This window comes from Mya arenaria, chromosome 17, assembly GCF_026914265.1.
Source record: "Mya arenaria isolate MELC-2E11 chromosome 17, ASM2691426v1".
In the NCBI taxonomy this organism is placed as follows: Eukaryota; Metazoa; Mollusca; class Bivalvia; order Myida; family Myidae; genus Mya; species Mya arenaria.
The window spans coordinates 34,950,366-34,971,861 of NC_069138.1; the positions used below are offsets into that span (position 1 = coordinate 34,950,366).

Below are 21,496 nucleotides of genomic sequence, written 5' to 3' on the forward strand. Positions count from 1 at the left end.
CACAGACTTGTTGGAAATAAACTTGACTTTTATACTAATTAATGGTTAAAGAACATCACCAAATCATTGACCTTTACACTGTGGAATGGTTGAAGCACATCACCAAATGATTGACCTTCACACTGTGGAATGGTTGAAGCACGTCATCAACTCATTGACCTTTACACTGTGGAATGGTTGAAGCTCGTCATCAACTCACTGACCTTCACACTGTGGAATGGTTGAAGCACGTCATCAACTCACTGACCTTCACACTGTGGAATGGTTGAAGCACGTCATCAACTCACTGACCTTCACACTGTGGAATGGTTGAAGCACGTCATCAACTCACTGACCTTCACACTGTGGAATGGTTGAAGCACGTCATCAAATCACTGACCTTCACACTGTGGAATGGTTGAAGCACGTCATCAAATCACTGACCTTCACACTGTGGAATGGTTGAAGCACGTCATCAACTCACTGACCTTCACACTGTGGAATGGTTGAAGCTCGTCATCAACTCACTGACCTTTACACTGTGGAATGGTTGAAGCTCGTCATCAACTCACTGACCTTTACACTGTGGAATGGTTGAAGCACGTCATCAAATCACTGACCTTTACACTGTGGAATGGTTGAAGCACGTCATCAACTCACTGACCTTTACACTGTGGAATGGTTGAAGCTCGTCATCAACTCACTGACCTTTACACTGTGGAATGGTTGAAGCTCGTCATCAACTCACTGACCTTTACACTGTGGAATGGTTGAAGCACGTCATCAAATCACTGACCTTTACACTGTGGAATGGTTGAAGCACGTCATCAAATCACTGACCTTTACACTGTGGAATGGTTGTAGCACGTCATCAAATCACTGACCTTTACACTGTGGAATGGTTGAAGCACGTCATCAAATCACTGACCTTTACACTGTGGAATGGTTGAAGCTCGTCATCAAATCACTGACCTTTACACTGTGGAATGGTTGAAGCTCGTCATCAACTCACTGACCTTTACACTGTGGAATGGTTGAAGCACGTCATCAAATCACTGACCTTTACACTGTGGAATGGTTGAAGCACGTCATCAAATCACTGACCTTTACACTGTGGAATGGTTGAAGCACGTCATCAAATCACTGACCTTTACACTGTGGAATGGTTGAAGCACGTCATCAAATCACTGACCTTTACACTGTGGAATGGTTGAAGCACGTCATCAAATCACTGACCTTTACACTGTGGAATGGTTGAAGCACGTCATCAACTCACTGACCTTTACACTGTGGAATGGTTGAAGCACGTCATCAAATCACTGACCTTTACACTGTGGAATGGTTGAAGCTCGTCATCAACTCACTGACCTTTACACTGTGGAATGGTTGAAGCTCGTCATCAACTCACTGACCTTTACACTGTGGAATGGTTGAAGCACGTCATCAAATCACTGACCTTTACACTGTGGAATGGTTGAAGCTCGTCATCAACTCACTGACCTTTACACTGTGGAATGGTTGAAGCTCGTCATCAACTCACTGACTTCTACACTGTGGAATGGTTGAAGCACGTCATCAAATCACTGACCTTTACACTGTGGAATGGTTGAAGCACGTCATCAAATCACTGACCTTTACACTGTGGAATGGTTGAAGCACGTCATCAAATCACTGACCTTTACACTGTGGAATGGTTGAAGCTCGTCATCAACTCACTGACCTTTTCACTGTGGAATGGTTGAAGCACGTCATCAAATCACTGACCTTTACACTGTGGAATGGTTGAAGCACGTCATCAAATCACTGACCTTTACACTGTGGAATGGTTGAAGCACGTCATCAAATCACTGACCTTTACACTGTGGAAAGGTTGAAGCACATCATCAAATCACTGACCTTTACACTGTGGCATGGTTGAAGCACGTCAACAAATCACTGACCTTTACACTGTGGAATGGTTGAAGCACGTCATCAAATCACTGACCTTTACACTGTGGAATGGTTGAAGCACGTCATCAAATCACTGACCTTTACACTGTGGAAAGGTTGAAGCACATCATCAAATCACTGACCTTTACACTGTGGCATGGTTGAAGCACGTCAACAAATCACTGACCTTTACACTGTGGCATGGTTGAAGCACGTCAACAAATCACTGACCTTTACACTGTGGCATGGTTGAAGCATTTCATCAAATCACTGACCTTTACACTGTGGAATGGTTGAAGCACGTCATCAAATCATTGACCTTTACACTGTGGAATGGTTGCAAATCACTGACCTTTACACTGTGGAATGGTTGAAGCACGTCATCAAATCACTGACCTTTACACTGTGGAATGGTTGAAGCACGTCATCAAATCACTGACCTTTACACTGTGGAAAGGTTGAAGCACATCATCAAATCACTGACCTTTACACTGTGGCATGGTTGAAGCACATCAACAAATCACTGACCTTTACACTGTGGCATGGTTGAAGCACGTCAACAAATCACTGACCTTTACACTGTGGCATGGTTGAAGCATTTCATCAAATCACTGACCTTTACACTATGGAATGGTTGAAGCACGTCATCAAATCATTGACCTTTACACTGTGGAATGGTTGAAGCATGTCATCAAATCATTGACCTTTACACTGTGGAATGGTTGAAGCACGTCATCAAATCACTGACCTTTACACTGTGGAATGGTTGAAGCACGTCATCAAATCATTGACCTTCACACTGTGGAATGGTTGAAGCACGTCATCAAATCATTGACCTTTACACTGTGGAATGGTTGAAGCACGTCATCAAATCATTGACCTTCAACACTGTGGAATGGTTGAAGCACGTCATCAAATCACTGACCTTTACACTGTGGAATGGTTGAAGCACGTCATCAAATCATTGACCTTCACACTGTGGAATGGTTGAAGCACGTCATCAAATCATTGACCTTTACACTGTGGAATGGTTGAAGCACGTCATCAAATCACTGACCTTTACACTGTGGAATGGTTGAAGCACTTCATCAAATCATCGATGTTTGCAGTGTAAAATGGTTAAACCATGTCATCAAATCATCAATATTTGCAGTGTTAAATGGTTGAAGCACTTAATCAAAATATTGACCTTGACACTGTAGAATGTTGGATGCACGTGACCAAATCGTGTAACTTACACTGTACAATGGCTGAAGCTGAAGTCAACAATGGTATTCAACAAACTAAATAATTTCTAAGGCCGAATCACTGTATTTTATGTTCTTTTAGGAAACACTAGCATATCAACATTTGTCATTGTTGAAAGAAGCTCTTGGCACAATGACAACAGCACCAGTAGTGGAAAATACACGCTCACTAGGATATTCCTAACATATACTTTCTGAGAGTGTTTTCAACTTGATCGCATCATAGTACTGTAGTTCAGCCATTTCGACAACACTACCAAAGTCATGCTATTACGATGCGTTTCATTGGTTGAAAGTCAACACAGAGCTTATCAGAATTTAGGTAACTAAAAATGTGTCTATAGGTCATGGATGCCTCCATGTGCCACCTTTGTCACAAAAGCAAGGGCCATCATTTTGTCTATTCTTGATAAATGTGCATCATAATTATGAGTTTCACAACTTAATAAAATACCTTCCCGAGACTCATGAGTGTTTGACTAATAATTAAGTTATAAGCGACGCATGTTCAAAAAGGCCAATTTTTGCTTATTCAAGGGCCAAAACTCTAGATGAACTATGTGCAGTGGCAAACAAAACAAAACCTTCCCCCAAGTTTCATGACTCTAGGTAATATATTTTGTTTGACACAAGTCCAGAAATGCCAATTATTGCTAATTAAAGGGCCATAACTGTGGTTTCACCACTAGATGCAGCTGGAAACAACACACCAGGTGCACTTTTTTGGCAAATTTAAGGGCCATAACTCTGGTTTTACTAAGTGCAGTGGGAAACGAAGCCCAATGTGCACAACTACATATATCTCCCCATTTTCTTTCCCTTTAGGTTTCATGACTCAAGGTAATATACATGTAGTTTTGGAGTTTTGAGTGACACAAGTCCAGTAATGCCAACTTTTGCTTATTCAAGGGCCATAACTCTGGTTCTATTGGTGAAGGCGGAAAGGTAAGCCCAGGTGCACAATACATGGACTCTTGCACAGACAGACAAGGGAAAAAATTTATGCTCCCCCATTTCTGTGGGGGCATAACAAAAGGTTATGCGTTATGTCAAAATGAAAAACAATTTAAACCAAATTGGACGTAAATGTCACATCATACTACAAACTTACAAAAATAATCACAGTACGCCCCATATTGCGGTGGACCATTAAACCTCTTAAAGAATAGTTGACAAACACCATCAAATCATATATATTGACACAAACTTATCTCCTACGAATGTTATGCAATTGGCAAGCACAAATAAAGCACTTCGGTCAATTGTCTAAGTTAAAAGATACAACTTCTTCCTTCTGCTGAAACAGAGGTTCATTCATAGTAAGCCAAAAATAAGAAGGGCAAATTGGAAATACATTCATTATACTTCAGTTAGTTGAATAAGTAACAATGACATTGACTAAATTTACATACAGACAAATGTCAAACAGCAGTAACTTCTCTCAGCCAATCTGTCTTTATCTTTAATATAAATAAACAAACACATCAAACAGCAGTAACTTCTCTCTCTCATGCTATCTGTCTGGTAACAACCTGGAATATCTCACATTTTGACCTCCATACATGGAGCTGTCCGCTGAACTGCTTAGATGCTGGTGAAAACAGCATTTAATGACATAGGGATGCAGACACCAGATTTTTTTCTGACTACTTAGACCGTGGTTATAGCTCTGTTACACATATTGATTGTCTGAAAGCCAGGAATTAACCAGCTAAATGATGTGCTAATGTAATGCAGTTCTTGAACAACCTTGCTTAAAGACGATTAATACGGAAAATCGGAAAATTGGATATTATTCTGGGAAAAGCTTGCTTCATACAGATTATAACACTCTGAATAAAATTGTATAGCTGGAAGCCATAGCGGAGAATGTTCCAACTGCTGTCAAAAACATGTCAGGGTGACAATGACACATTTTCCATTCCAGGCAAATTACCAGTTTCCATGCAAGAAAAAAACCTTCAAATCTGAGGGACTTATTCTTCCAAGAATGTTTGTGTCTTGCCACCATGAATATATTTGATGCCAGTTGATTACTGGTACATGTATGTACCAGCAATATCTCATTATACAACTTTTGAACTTATTTGGTACTGAAATAATGCATCTATCAATGTTCAGGGTTCAGACAAAGTACAAATCTTATTATCTAAATCCCTACCCTTGGGTAAGGACATTTGTCAAAATCCCCTGGGTTTGGGCAATTTTGTTCCTGGCTTTCTTTGAAAAAAAATCAGCCAAGCCTATTTCCTAGATGGTTGCAACCCTGAGCCAATAAAAGACTGCATATCACCAAACAGCATGTTAAATAAAACCTTTTTAAAATCAGTCGACTAAAAATTGATTAAGGACAAAAATCAAGTACTTACACTCAACGTTCCTGGCTTTGTTTAAACAAGAGTTGTTAATAAATAATGTCTTTTTGTAATTTAACGTTGTAAATCAAGAAAAATACTCAAAATAAAGTATTACTTTTTTTCATTTATTGAAGTTTAAGAACACTCCCCTACAAGGAAATAATTTAACTTAATGACATGATTTACAACGTCTGTATCTGAAAATCAAACTCAAGATAGATATTTGGGACCAACTAATAGCAATATAAGCATCAATATTTATCTCTTAGAAAACCTTGTTAAACAAACTTGAGCTTGCAGAAACTCATAGGATTACATATAAATCAAATAAAAGTGTCTACCGTACAAGACATGTTTCAAATTTCAGGACAAATCACTGACTGAAAGTGCAAGACCGTTAAAAACTCGGTATAGACATAAAAGACGTTACAAAAGTTTTGCACGAAGCACTAGAAATTCCTTTCTATGTTGTTCTTTTTCAATAATACAAGTTTGTAGTATGTAACTAAAAAAACACAATATTACATACACAATGTGCATGTAAAGGTTTAGCCAAAAGTTTGCATGTATATGAGCCCAAAACTATTACAAGGGTTATATAAAGAATGTCAACAGGTGCACCGGAAACAAAATGGCGTTCACATACACGTGTTGTTGCATTTATTGGCTCAGAATCAGACTGAATAACGTAGTACTCAAAATAGGACCCCCTCCCCCTCAATCCATGCACATCTTTTAGATTATGTGGGCATGTAAGGAAAAATATAGTTGGCATGATTGTATAACCAATGTATTATTTATCTATTTTTAGAGCGGTAGATTTCATCGGAGGAGCACGAGAGTGGTAGAGCGGTAGGAGGGTCTCAAAAGCAGTAGATTTTACATACATCCAGTAGAGTTCACATGTGTGATATAAATGTTTGATCTTGATTTATAATTTCAAAGAATTCTGTTTTTAATTGTGATGTTTTGAAACTTCTGATTGAAGAGATATTGTCACATAGCTATTCCTCCCTGAAGACTGTACAATCTTTGCCCTGATATAAAAATGCTATCATTCTTTCCCTCCTTTTTCAGTAATGCAACTTAACTCCCCATTAACAACAGACAACCTTTTCCACATAGCAATAAAGTACATTGCCGTATAACACACGTAATACGCGTCCCTAGAGGGAATATTTTATCTAGAAATATTAATTTTCCGACAATATTTGCCCCAATGGGATCTTAATATCGCTGATAGAATGAGATGCATTTTGTGTTGCTGAGAAAATGACAGATAATGCCATCAGCAGAAAAAAGCCCAAAGCCTGAAGTTGCAGTTTGGGAGCAACATTAAGCCTGCTGGATGCTAAAGTAATTATGCAATCTTTTCTGTATCATCTCTACACACGAAGATTCTGACAATTTTAAGTCTGAGAAATGCAAAATTTGAATGTCTATTCTTGATAATTGATTTGATATTAATACTTCATTACACGCGTGATGCTTATGATGTGTGCTAGCTGCTAGGAATAAATGTATTTGCAGAAAATCTTTCAATTGTTAAAACTGCAATAAAAATGATCAGCCATCAGACTTCATGCACAGTCAAGTTCTTGATTCTTTATTTGACATACAGTACATTGTGGATTTAAGTCATAAATAATAGACGTGTTATACCGGATTCTTCTGTATAAAAAATAGTAAAAAAATCTGTCAACGTACAATTATTTGGACTACAATTGTGGATGAAAAACTGGTACAAATGTTCAAAGTTCTTATATTGCCGATAAAATACTGGTACAATTATTCACAGTTCTTACATCGTAGATGAATGGTACATTGTTCAAAGTTCTGACTTTGCCATTGAAATACTGGTACAATTATTTACAGTTCTTACACCGTAGATGAAATACTGGTACATTGTTCAAAGTTCTTACACTGCCGATGAAATATTGGTACAATTATTCACAGTTCTTACATCGTAGATGAAATACTGGTACATTGTTCAAAGTTCTTACACTGCCGATGAAATACTGGTACAATTATTCACAATTCTTACATCGTAGATGAAATACTGGTACATTGTTCAAAGTTCTTACATTGCCGATAAAATACTGGTACAATTATTCACAGTTCTTAGGTCGTAGATGAAATACTGGTACAATTTTCAAAGTTCTTACATTGCTGATAAAATACTGGTACAATTATTCACAGTTCTTACATCGTAGATGAAATACTGGTACATTGTTCAAAGTTCTTACATTGCCGATAAAATACTGGTACAATTACTCTCAGTTCTTACATCATAGATGAAATACTGGTACATAATCCAAAATTCTTACATTACCGATAAAATACTGGTGCAATTACTCTCAGTTCTTAGGTCGTAGATGAAATACTGGTACAATTTTCAAAGTTCTTACATTGCTGATAAAATACTGGTACAATTATTCACAGTTCTTACATCGTAGATGAAATACTGGTACATTGTTCAAAGTTCTTACATTGCCGATAAAATACTGGTACAATTACTCTCAGTTCTTACATCATAGATGAAATACTGGTACATAATCCAAAGTTCTTACATTACCGATAAAATACTGGTGCAATTACTCTCAGTTCTTACATCGTAGGTGAAATACTGGTACATTGTTCAAAGTTCTTACATTACCGATAAAATACTGGTGCAATTACTCTCAGTTCTTACATCGTAGATGAAATACTGGTACATTGTTCAAAGTTCTTACATTACCGATAAAATACTGGTGCAATTACTCTCAGTTCTTACATCGTAGGTGAAATACTGGTACATAATCCAAAGTTCTTACATTACTGATAAAATACTGGTGCAATTACTCTTAGTTCTTACATCGTAGATGAAATACTGGTACATTGTTCAAAGTTCTTACATTACCGATAAAATACTGGTGCAATTACTCTCAGTTCTTACATCGTAGGTGAAATACTGGTACATAATCCAAAGTTCTTACATTGCCGATAAAATACTGGTGCAATTACTCTTAGTTCTTACATCGTAGATGAAATACTGGTACATTGTTCAAAGTTCTTACATTGCCGATAAAATACTGGTACAATTATTCACAGTTCTTACATCGTAGATGAAATACTGGTACATTGTTCAAAGTTCTTACATTGCCATTGAAATACTGGTACAATTATTAACAGTTCTTACATCGTAGATGAAATACTGGTACATTGTTCAAAGTTCTTACATTGCCGATAAAATACTGGTACAATTATTCACAGTTCTTACATAGTAGATGAAATACTGGTACATTGTTCAAAGTTCTTACATTGCCGATAAAATACTGGTACAATTATTCACAGTTCTTACATTGTTGTTGAAATACTGGATTAATTGTTTACTCACATTTTGAATTTATACCGTGTACTTAGCCAAAAAGAACCCAAACGATGAAAAGCGAAAGTCTAGGTCCTATTCACGGGAGTCATTCATTTGTTGTATCTGTATTAGTACATGATCCTAATGTACTTCAGTGCTGCTTTGAAAGCCTTGACTCTAACTGAGTCCACAAGGGATAGCAGCGGAAAACCAGTTAAAAGTTTGATGAATTCCTCCATGCCAAGTCACTTTTCATTTGAGTTTGTTAGTTTGGTTAAAATACCAGTCAAAACGCACTTTCATGCACTATTCAGAAGAGTAACAGTAAGAAATGAATTTATTCAGTTTTTTTTTTTTTTTTGGCTCTGGTCATTGGGGAAAACATAATAAAATAACTGTAATTCAGTGGTATACCAGCAGTAATTTTTTGTGGTATTCCACTTAAAGTTTATCGCTGGTATTTCAGTGGTATTCCACTCGAATACCAGCAGAAAACTTTTAGTGAAATACCACCAAAATTTATCACTGGTATTCCAGTGGAAAACCACTGAAATACCAGCAGTAAATTTTAGTGGTATTCCACTAAAAGTTTACTGCAGTATTGGACCATGATACCTCTGGAATACCAGCTGTAAACTTGTAATGGAATACCACCAAAATTTACCGCTGGTACCAACGGTACTGCAGTGGTATTCCAGCGGTGGATTTTGGTGGTCTAATGATGATTACAAGGGAGATTAAAATAAACTTTTTTCCCTAGCTAGTTGTCATAATTTACAGTTTATTTTTATAAACAAGAAGCTTTAGATGATATTAAGGCATAGTGATCTAAGGTCACTTGAGACAGAAATGTTAAAATAGTTCAATATTTAAACAACTTTTGTGTGTAAGATTAATAAGTCTACAGGCAATGCAAAACTGTTGTACTAGTATGGTGGCAAGAGACCAACATACAACAAGTTTGCTTTGATTATTCTAGGTGACCAATTAAACACTTGTTTACTTCAAGACAATAGCACATTAAACCATTAGCGGATTACATCTGGTCAAGAGCACTAAGCTGTAAAAAGAAGTCTGTTAAAATCAAGATCAAAAGTCACTTATCCTTACTTATGACACAGCAGTGACTTGCACTATTCAGAAATTATGTGAGATATCTGGACAATTTAGCTCAGTTTGTAGAGCACCTGACATGTATGCACAGGCAGTAGTTAAATTAGTACTTTATGATTTTTGATCCCGAAACTGGCAAGCAGCGGCCTACGCTTTAATCTCCAGACTGGCAAGCAGGGGCTTACCATTCTATCCCCAGACTGGCAAGCAGGGGCATTCAAGTCACTTCCAAGTCTGGCAAGCATGGGCCTTTGGTTTGATCCCAAGACTGGCAAGTAAGGGCCTTGGGTCCAATCTCCAGAGTGGCAAGCAGGGGCCTTAAGTTTACTCTCCAGAATGGCAAGCAGGGGCCTTAAGTTCAATCTGCAGACTGGCAAGCAGGGCCTTAGGTTCGATCTCCAGACTGGCAAGTAGGGGTCTCATGTCAATTCCCAGACTGGCAAGCAGGGACCTTAGGTTCCATCTCCAGACTAGCAGGGGCCATTAAGCCTTAGGTTCGATCTCCAGACTGGCAAGCAGGGACCTTAAGTTTGATCTCCAGACTGGCAAGAAGGGACCTTAAGTTCCATCTCCAGACTGGCAAGCAGGGACCTTAGGTTCGATCTCCATACTGGAAAGAAGGATCTCCAGACTGGCAAGCAGAGCCTAAGGTCAATCCCAAGACTGGCAAGAAACAGCCTTAGGTTTGATCTGAAGACCCCAAGACTGGCAACGCACTCTTTTGTGTCTAAATATTTTTTTATCAAACTATGGTCAGTGCTTATTCAAGAATCTTTCATACAATTAAACTATCATATTGCATTTTTTTCTGTCAAACACTTTCTGTAAATTCTAAATGGCCAGGGGGATGTAGATTTAATATTCTACATAAAACTAGGTATATACGACATTATCTATAAACTATTAATTCGAGATACATATCAAAAGGGATATGTATTGAATGTAGGATAAATCATGTGAATATTATGTGACATGTGTTGCCTGTGTTGATTTTTTTGTAATCATTCCTAACAGCTATTTGTTTTGTATACACTGAACAATTACAGAAAAAATCCATGAATTATAGTCATCATTAAATCTGTCTTGTAGCTAAACCTGCAACTTGACAAGAGGTGTGTAAAACATAAATGCATTACTTCTTTATCACAGATTATCCAAAAAGAGGGAGAAATAGCAATAATCTAATTGTGAAAACTATGATAAGCCCATGCATTATATAGTTATTATCTTTACATGAAAACTAAGTCAATTTCCATGCATAATAGTGATGATCGGACATAAAGCTATGTATTTTATCATGTATCATAGTAATGATCTAAACATGAAAGCTTTATTAATTTCCATGCATTATAGTTATTATGTGAACATGAAAACTATGTTAATTTCCATGTATTTGTTTTTGCCAATATAACACATCCTTACTGTTAACAAATATGCATTTTAAAACTCTTTGAAGGGGGGACACTTTTTTATAATTGTTTTTAAAAAACAAAGATAAAAGGGGGACAACTCTTACTTGTTTTTGAACATGTTAGACTTACACAGCAACACTAACCTCTTGTTTCAGGGCTCCGTTTGGACATTCTCGTAGAAAATCCTTGTACCTTGAAAAGTAAAACAGCCTTGTCATTACCAAATACTACAGTAGATAATGTGCCAGGATATATAGTAGGCTAGGCTAGGTATTACCCTAAGATAGATAATAAGCTCAGACAGATAGTATGCAAGGATAGATAATATGCCAAGATAGATAGTAAGCTAGGATAGATGTATACAAGGATAGATAGTAAGCTAGGATAGATGTATACAAGGATAGATAGTATGCTAGGACAGATGTATACAAGGATAGATAGTAAGCTAGGATAGATGTAAACAAGGATAGACAGTATGCTAGGATAGATGTATGCTAGGATAGATAGTAAGCTAGGATAGATGTATACTAGGATAGATAGTAAGCTAGGATAGATGTATGCTAGGATAGATAGTAAGCTAGGATAGATGTATACAAGGATAGATAGTAAGCTAGGATAGATGTATACAAGGATAGACAGTATGCTAGGATAGATGTATACTAGGATAGATAGTAAGCTAGGATAGATGTATGCTAGGATAGATAGTAAGCTAGGATATATGTATGCTAGGATAGATAGTAAGCTAGGATAGATGTATACAAGGATAGATAGTATGCTAGGATAGATGTATACAAGGATAGATAGTATGCTAGGACAGATGTTTGCTAAGATAGATAGTATGCTAGGATAGATGTTTGCTAGGATAGATAGTATGCTAGGATAGATGTTTGCTAGGATAGATAGTATGCTGGGATAGATGTTTGCTAGGACAGATAGTATGCTAGGATAGATGTTTGCTAGGATAGATAGTATGCTAGGATAGATGTTTGCTAGGACTGATAGCATGCTAGGATAGATGTTTGCTAGGATAGATAGTATGCTAGGATAGATAGTATGCTAGGATAGATGTTTGCTATGATAGACAATATGCTAGGATATATAGTAAGCTTGGATAGATAGTATGCTAGGATAGATAGTATGCTAGGATAGATGTTTGCTAGGATAGATAGTATGCTAGGATAGATGTTTGCTAGGATAGATAGTATGCTGGGATAGATGTTTGCTAGGACAGATAGTATGCTAGGATAGATGTTTGCTAGGATAGATAGTATGCTAGGATAGATGTTTGCTAGGACTGATAGCATGCTAGGATAGATGTTTGCTAGGATAGATAGTATGCTAGGATAGATAGTATGCTAGGATAGATGTTTGCTATGATAGACAATATGCTAGGATATATAGTAAGCTTGGATAGATAGTATGCTAGGATAGATAGTATGCTAGGATAGATGTTTGCTATGATAGACAATATGCTAGGATATATAGTAAGCTTGGATAGATAGTATGCTAGGATAGATAGTATGCTAGGATAGATGTTTGCTATGATAGACAATATGCTAGGATATATAGTAAGCTTGGATAGATGTTTGCTAGGACAGATAGCATGCTAGGATAGATGTTTGCTAGGATAGATAGTATGCTAGGATAGATAGTATGCTAGGATAGATGTTTGCTAGGATAGATAGTATGCTAGGATATATAGTAAGCTTGGATAGATAGTATGCTAGGATAGATAGTATGCTAGGATAGATAGTATGCTTGGATAGATTGTATGCTAGGATATATAGTAAGCTTGGATAGATAGTATGCTAAGATATATAGTAGGATAGGCTAGATATTACCCTAAGATAGATAATAAGCTCAGACAGATTGTATGCAAGGATAGATAATATGCCAAGATAGATAGTATGCTAGGATAGATAGTATGCTAGGATAGATAGTATGCAAGGGTAGATAGTATGCTTGGATAGATAGTATGCTAGGATAGATAGTATGCTAGGATAGATAGTATGCTTGGATAGATTGTATGCATGGATAGATAGTATGCTAAGAAAGATAGTATGCTAGGATAGATAGTATGCTTGGATAGATTGTATGCATGGATAGATAGTATGCTTGGATAGATAGTATGCATGGATAGATAGTATGCTTGGATAGATAGTATGTTATGATAGATAGTATGCTTGGATAGATAGTATGCATGGATAGATAGTATGCTTGGATAGATAGTATGCTTGGATAGATAGTATGCATGGATAGATAGTATGCTTGGATAGATAGTATGTTATGATAGATAGTATGCTAGGATAGATAGTATGCTTGGATAGATTGTATGCATGGATAGATAGTATGTAAGGATAGATAGTATGTTAGGATAGATAGTATGCGTGGATATATTGTATGCATGGATAAATAGTATGTTATGATAGATAGTATGCTAGGATAGATAGTATGCTAGGATAGATAGTATGCTTGGATAGATTGTATGCATGGATAGATAGTATGTTAGGATAGATAGTATGTTAGGATAGATAGTATGTTAGGATAGATAGTATGCATGGATAGATAGTATGTTAGGATAGATAGTATGCTTGGATAGATAGTATGCATGGATAGATAGTATGCTTGGATAGATAGTATGCTTGGATAGATAGTATGCATGGATAGATAGTATGCTTGGATAGATTGTATGCATGGATAGATAGTATGCTTGGATAGATAGTATGTTATGATAGATAGTATGCTTGGATAGATTGTATGCATGGATAGATAGTATGCTTGGATAGATAGTATGCTTGGATAGATAGTATGCATGGATAGATAGTATGCTTGGATAGATAGTATGTTATGATAGATAGTATGCTAGGATAGATAGTATGCTTGGATAGATTGTATGCATGGATAGATAGTATGTTAGGATAGATAGTATGTTAGGATAGATAGTATGCTTGGATAGATAGTATGCATGGATAGATAGTATGTTAGGATAGATAGTATGTTATGATAGATAGTATGCTAGGATAGATAGTATGCTTGGATAGATTGTATGCATGGATAGATAGTATGTTAGGATAGATAGTATGTTAGGATAGATAGTATGCTTGGATAGATTGTATGCATGGATAAATAGTATGTTAGGATAGATAGTATGTTATGATAGATAGTATGCTAGGATAGATAGTATGCTTGGATAGATTGTATGCATGGATAGATAGTATGTTAGGATAGATAGTATGTTAGGATAGATAGTATGCTTGGATAGATTGTATGCATGGATAGATAGTATGCTAGGATAGATAGTATGCTAGGATAGATAGTATGCTAGGATATATAGTAGCTAAGAAAGATAGTATGCTAAGAAAGATAGTATGCTAGGATATATTCTACACTTAAATAAAAAGTATGCAAGGATAGATATTATGCAGTGTAAGTAGTATGCTAGGATAGGTAGTATGCTAGGCAGACAGTATGCAATGATATATAATTTTAAGATTGGATGAAGAACCTCTGAAACATAATAATATATTACATACAGAGTAAGCAGCTTATATGTCATCATTGAGTTCAAGAGGTTATTACTGAGTATTAGGAACTCACGAGGTTGGCATGAATTACACAGAAACTCTAGAATATAAAATATTTTGTTAGGGGTGAGAGTGGTCTTATAGTAAGGCGTCTGCCTCTCATCCCAGAAGTTACAGTTTAAATCCCCACCAGAGAAACTTACTCTTCTTTGCTTTCCAAAAAGGACACAGTACCAGTACTTGTTTCTGCCTAGATAACACTCTGACATAAGAGACTTTTAACTGTCTTTAATTCACGAATAATACACAATCAATAAATTAGTATAAATCTTAACAAACAATGGGCAATTGTTCCGAACTTTTTAAAGTTAACAATGTTATAAACATCATTTATTGTTGTTAACTTTCAAATGGTTACTGCCATGGATTTTTAATGGATACACTTACCATCTGCTGTATCTATAAAAAGATTTGAAACAACGGTTTCAGCTGTTCTTGTTGATATTTACATATAAGCACATCATCAAAAACTCCCCATTTTAAATTTAATAATGACGTCGTTTATCACCTCGTTAACTTTAACAAAGTTCTGAAAAATCGGCTCTGGGATATTTAAGACTTAAAAGGGAGTCATTCTGTCATTTATGTTTTGTAAAATGCATTTTTTAATTACCAAATAAAGTGTGGAAAGTTATTAGGAGTGTTAAAATTAAAATTCTGACTGCTGTAACCCTTCAACAAATGTTGATATTTGCTCAAATATTGTCTTTAAAGTCCACAATTTTGAAATGTATTACAAGCACGATTCAACAAAAGGTTGTTGTTTGATTGACATTATCATTTGATGCAACCAATGTTTTCAATAAAGGTTTAGATATCCATCAGCTTAATATGAGTCCGTGTGGGCGAGTGGATAAGGTGTCTGTTTTGTGTGTTTTTCTTGATTGCACTTGCATAGATTCGCTCTCCACTACAACCATTTTTTCTGTATAATTGTATTTTTGCTGCAATTTCAGTATCAAAGAGTAAAATAATTATATTATAATTGTTTTCAGAAGCATCACCAGGAAAAATTATTTTTGCAGCCATCTCATGAGCGAGTCCCTTTAAGATGCACTGTAAGATTACATATTTCATGATATTTGTTCCTACACACACAGACAATCCTAAACCAAGATGTCCACCTCCTTCATGCAAACAATGGAAATTGAGCATCTGTGTGTTGTGGCAACAGAACTGATTGGATGTTACTAAAAACAACGTTTTTGGGAGAATTCTATTAATTAAATGTTTGCGGAACCTTTAGAATTTGTCTTTTATCAGACAGACAGTTTGTTTGTGCTTTAATTAATGAAAGACAAATGGTTTGGTTTACGTTCTTGACCTTTGAAGTAAGAACTTCATTAACAATACAACTGTTTGCAAATGAACTTAGCATTCAAGTTTCTGAAGCATTGAAAGACTGTGGCTTGAAGTCAACCTTATCCATAATGTGAATTTAAATCAAGTACAAGATCTATAGCTCCACATAATTTTTTTTTAACTAAAGCCCTCAGCAATGTGGAATACACTTCAAAATATAAGGTTGAACTACCTACTGAAGGGCAACTCATACATCTGCAAAGCAACACAGTACATTGTATCATTTAAATTGACTAATAATAATTGTAGCTTTGATTTAATGCTCAAGAGAACTGCGCCATGACAAGCAAAACTCTTTGAAGTGCTGGAACTCTTTGAAGCCGCTGTTGGATGGTAAAATTGACATCTCAAGGGTGCAAAACTGCATTGTCATCTTGCTTTGTTTAACTAATTGATGAAGTATGTTTTGCTAAGTTTATTTTGCAAACAGTAGTCAAGGTCAACCAAACAAATTGTTCCAAAAGAACGGAATTGGAAAGCTTAAAGCTGAACTCTCACAGATATAACATTTTTACAACTTTATTTTTTGTATTGGAAAGAGCAAATTTTTGTGTAAATATCTGCAAGCCAATATTTGAACGGAAATATGTTCAAAAATTAATGTTTTATGGCTTAATCTGTTACTAACGGTTTAAGAAAAATGCATGAAACATCAATTTTTTAACTTGAATATAAAAATCTGCAATTTAATGTTTTGTCAGCAGTCTTATATAACTGGTTTCCATGGATTTAGGCAAAAATTGGCTTGTTCCAAGACAAAAAATAAAAAAACTTGTCAATACATTTAATCTGTGAGAGTGCAGCTTTAATAAGTATACAAAATAAAATAGACACACGGTGACCCCACATTAAGGTTTTTCGCTAAAAGTGATTAAATATCATTATTATTATTGCATAAAATATGTGTTTTCGGTCCGTTATCGTGGTGTGTTAAAACTCAAAAACCCGGGCGTTATCGGTAGAAAATGTCGTTAATGCCCGGCTTTTTGTTTTACATAAGCGCAATCAGGGCCCGCATCATAACAATGGAGACTGAGCGACCTGGTTTCTGACCGAAAGTGGGTCAACAAAGCAAACTTTTGCACAAAAACATATTTCAGCATATATAGCTGTATACAAATATTAAAGAAATGAAATAAACCAGCTATAATAATAAATATAACTTCTGAGTTGTCTTTTCCTGGCAAGTTGAGGTGTGTTTACTAGATAGTACTTGCTGCAGTTGTTTTGACTATTTGTTTGCTTCAAAAGCACTAAATTAAGTCTAAAACGTTTACCTCCTCCTAATTTTAGTAATTTCTGATGATTTTATTCCATTACGTCGTATGCAATGAACAAAGAGTTTTAAAATATTTTTTTCTCTGATGCTGAAGATGTTGTACATTTTATCCAGAACATTTTTACTTTTTTCCGGTTTAAATAAGTTGCCAACACATATAAATGTAAAAGTAGGAATATATCGGTAATTATTCGATTACCCGATAGGTATTGTGTAGATAATCCAAGTAATCAAGTAAATTTCTAAAAAAAAAACACTTTCAAATTGACTGAATACTGAAAAAAATGGCGTCGAAACAGAAATGAAACTGTCTAGTTATGTTGCGGCTCTAATCGAGCTTAATGTAAAACTTTTTCAATGACATCACTCATGACTTCACACAAGAACCTGTTATTGAGGTTATTTTGAACTAACTGTTTTTGTATTTTTGTGACATTTAACAGCTTGTTTTAACACATAAGTTACTCATGGCTACGCACTCTGGCTGTAAACCTTTTTGCGGACCTTTGCCGATGGTAACAACCTCAAAAAGGTGTATTAACCCTATAAAAAGCCATGCTTTCTCTCAGAGTTAAAGCTGGACTCTCACAGATTGAACGTATTGACAAGTTTTTTATTGTTTGTCTTGGAACGAGCCAAATTTTGCGAAAATCCATGGAAACCAGTGATATAAGACTACTGACAAAAGATCAGATTGCAAATTTGTATATTTAAGTTCAAAAATTAATGTTTAATGCATTTTTCTTAAACCGTTAGTAACGGTTTAAGCCAAAAAACATTAATTTTCGAACGGAAATATGAAAATGTACGATCTGATTTTTTGTCAGCAGTCTTATATCACTTGTTTGTAGATATTTACGTAAAAGATTGCTTTTTCAAAGAAAAAAGTTGTTAAAATGGTAAATCTGTGAGAGTGCAGAGTTAAGGGCCATAACTGTATAACTCATTATTCAACTTCCTATATTGAACAATTGACCTTCATAGTTTCATGAGCTTTGGTCAAACCTTTTTTGACATACAGCAACAATGATTTGAAGAACACTTCCCGTGCTCAAAATTAGCAGAAGCCCACTAGCTCTGCACTGGTAAAATGCTCTCCATTTATTTTAGCTTGGTCCAATTTTGAATTTTATATCACAGAGCTTGTTAAAAAAAATGATGCCACCGTTAAAACAAGTGTAAGAATTTGGGCTTGTTCATCAAAGAGTGACAGGCCAAGAATCAAACCTGGGTCACCTTCGTGAGAAGCGAGTGCACAAACAATTGTGCAAACTGGACAATCTCAACTTAATATACATGCTCTCATTGGATATATGTAGAAATAATCTAAGCAAAAATTAATGTTTCACACACAGCAGCTCTATGTAAATTGGATGCTTTCCCAGCACCAAACCCCCCCCCCCTCCAACCCCTACCCCATCCCCACCCATCCAACCTATGAGATTGAGGCATTATAATCAAGATTTATGATATATCAAGTATGGACTTACCAATGCTGTAGTTCTTTCTTGTTAACTGAAATTAAAAAAAAATATATATATGTTGTTTTATAGTGAATTTCTCAATGTTATAAATACATCATTTTTTATCCTACTATGTTTTTTGTTGAAATTCCCATGCAAAATATTTCTCAAAATCCGACCGATACTTTTTTAAAGCTGCACTCTCACAGATTGAACATTTTGACAACTTTAAAAAAAAAATAGATTGCAGAATTTTATATTCAAGTTCAAACATTGATGTTGTATGCGTTTTTCTTAAACCGTTAGTAACGGTTTAAGCCTTAAAACATTAATTTTCGAACGGAAATATGAACAACTGGATCTGATCTTTTGTCAGCAATCTTTAACACTGGTTTGCAGATATTTACGCAAAAATTTGCTCTTTCCAAGACATAAAATAAAAAAGTTGTAAAAATGGTATATCTGTGAGAGTGCAGCTTTAATAAAATGTTTACGTCAATAAAGCATCATAATAGACTGTTTCTTTTTTGGTATTAAGATATTTGATCTGTTTGATGTTAAAAGCCCTTAATTCATCAAATGCATTTCACATACATGCCATATTTCTGAGAGGCTTCCCAGGGGATTTTGGTCTGAGTTCCAAGGGATTTTGATTCTGATTACATTTTTACACAGCGAAATTTTGCACAATATCTACGATTATGATATAGAAATAAATACAGAAACTCACTTAAATTACAATTAATTTTTGGACTTAGTCATCATGGTCCTTCATGGAATTTCACATTCATAATATTATGGATGCTTTCCACTGTCAACCTAATCTGCTAGTTTAAAAAAAAAAAATGTTTATTTTATTTTTTTTAGATTCCAGGGAATATGGATCCCCTGGCGGGGGACCAGGGGATGCGTCAGAATTCTGGGGATTTTTCCCTCTGCCTGGGGAAATGGCATGTATGATTTAAAAAAAATATTAGATTTTTATTTTGTTCTAATAAAAAAATTCTAACAACAGCTTAAATTTAAAGTTTTCTCTCAATCTTTCAATAAGAGGACACAGGACTTTGATATTGGTTTCTCTTAATTGTCTACAAGATATAATGTGAAAATAAAAACAGTATGAAATATAAATAAACTTCTATTACAAGTCACTTATAATATCTTGATCAATATTTTTTCAAAACAAACTATTGACTTTTAATTAAAAAAGTTGTTTGTTTTCCAAATTTGTATATAAACACATCCAAAAAATATGCTAGGGCTAAATCTACTCTCAATGGTATACATACATTCAAAAGTATGTAAAAACAAAGCATTTACTGGAATATCTATATTTATTTTACATAAATATATATGTCTGATATGTATTTTTTTTTAAATAATAAATGGTGAATGAATGTATGACAAAAAGGAGTGAAACAGCAAATACTCAGAGATACTGTTTAAGTTTAAAGACTATGAATTATTCATTTGAGGCTCTGACCAATAACAAATCCTACTCCCAGTTGGAGGGCATACTTTATTATATTGTGTCGCTTATATTCCGATTAACCTTTTTCTGATAATTATACTTCACCATAATTGGCAATTAGCAAGAGATTAAAACGAGCATCATTGGAACAACTTACAGTATGTGCAGCTTATGAGATCCTTGATTTCTGAGGAACTTAATTTACTCGCGCGTTTCCCCATGTTATGACTTCATTTCTCGCCAGGAACACGCAGAACAGATTAATTATCCAGCCATTCCACACGACGGCCGTCGGTTTCCTGGCCACCTGCAGCCATTTTAATTGTCAACTATTGATCATATGACAGTCACGTGACAAATTACCTGGCTCAGCAGCTAAAAGCGCGTGCACTTTCCCGCCAATCTGTCAATTCGCGAACAAACATTAAAAAGTAATTTTGAGCGGACACTACACGAATATTCCAAATATTTCAGTTACTGTAACGTCGTTCTATTTTTCATCTATTGCTAGTTACTTTCAAGGAATCTAAAATATCCGTCTGAGAACGCGAGAATCTGTCAATATGGTATTGTCATATTGTGGAAAAGCAATCTCCCGTTTCCAATGTAATAGAATACCTTCCCACGTAGCAATTCCTTGAACACAAGAGAGCAGCCTCACACGCATGAGAAATGTGCGTTTCTCTGTCTATGAGACATCGGTAAACATTGATTAGGCCGCAAACCACGACAGCGCGAGTTTGTCGCCAAGCGGAAGAGTGGACAATTAAGATGGAACTACATAAAGGGCGGCGGAGAGGTGAGGATAGTATGAGGCATACATCATTGTCGGAAGATTGTTACCTAGTATCAGTAACAGAAGAGATTTTTCCCGAAACATTCATCAAATGTCCACGATCAATAGACCATTTTATACCGCGGCATTGACCTGTTTTCTGTTACAAAACACGG

General features: G+C 35.6%; 1 protein-coding gene across 1 annotated transcript in view; it reads right to left on the reverse strand.

Annotated features, from left to right (window-relative positions):
* LOC128222966 (neuronal calcium sensor 1-like) overlaps nucleotides 1-20,854 on the reverse strand; it is a 46,162-nt gene extending 25,308 nt beyond the window's left edge. The window contains exons 1-3 of the mRNA XM_052932161.1: nucleotides 20,703-20,854; nucleotides 19,102-19,126; nucleotides 11,530-11,578 (exon numbers count right to left, since the gene is read on the reverse strand). Of these exons, the coding sequence (XP_052788121.1) occupies nucleotides 11,530-11,578; nucleotides 19,102-19,126; nucleotides 20,703-20,766 (138 nt within the window). The 5' untranslated portion in view covers nucleotides 20,767-20,854. The remainder of the gene's footprint in view (nucleotides 1-11,529; nucleotides 11,579-19,101; nucleotides 19,127-20,702) is intronic.
* Between the last annotated feature and the right edge of the window lie 642 nt (nucleotides 20,855-21,496).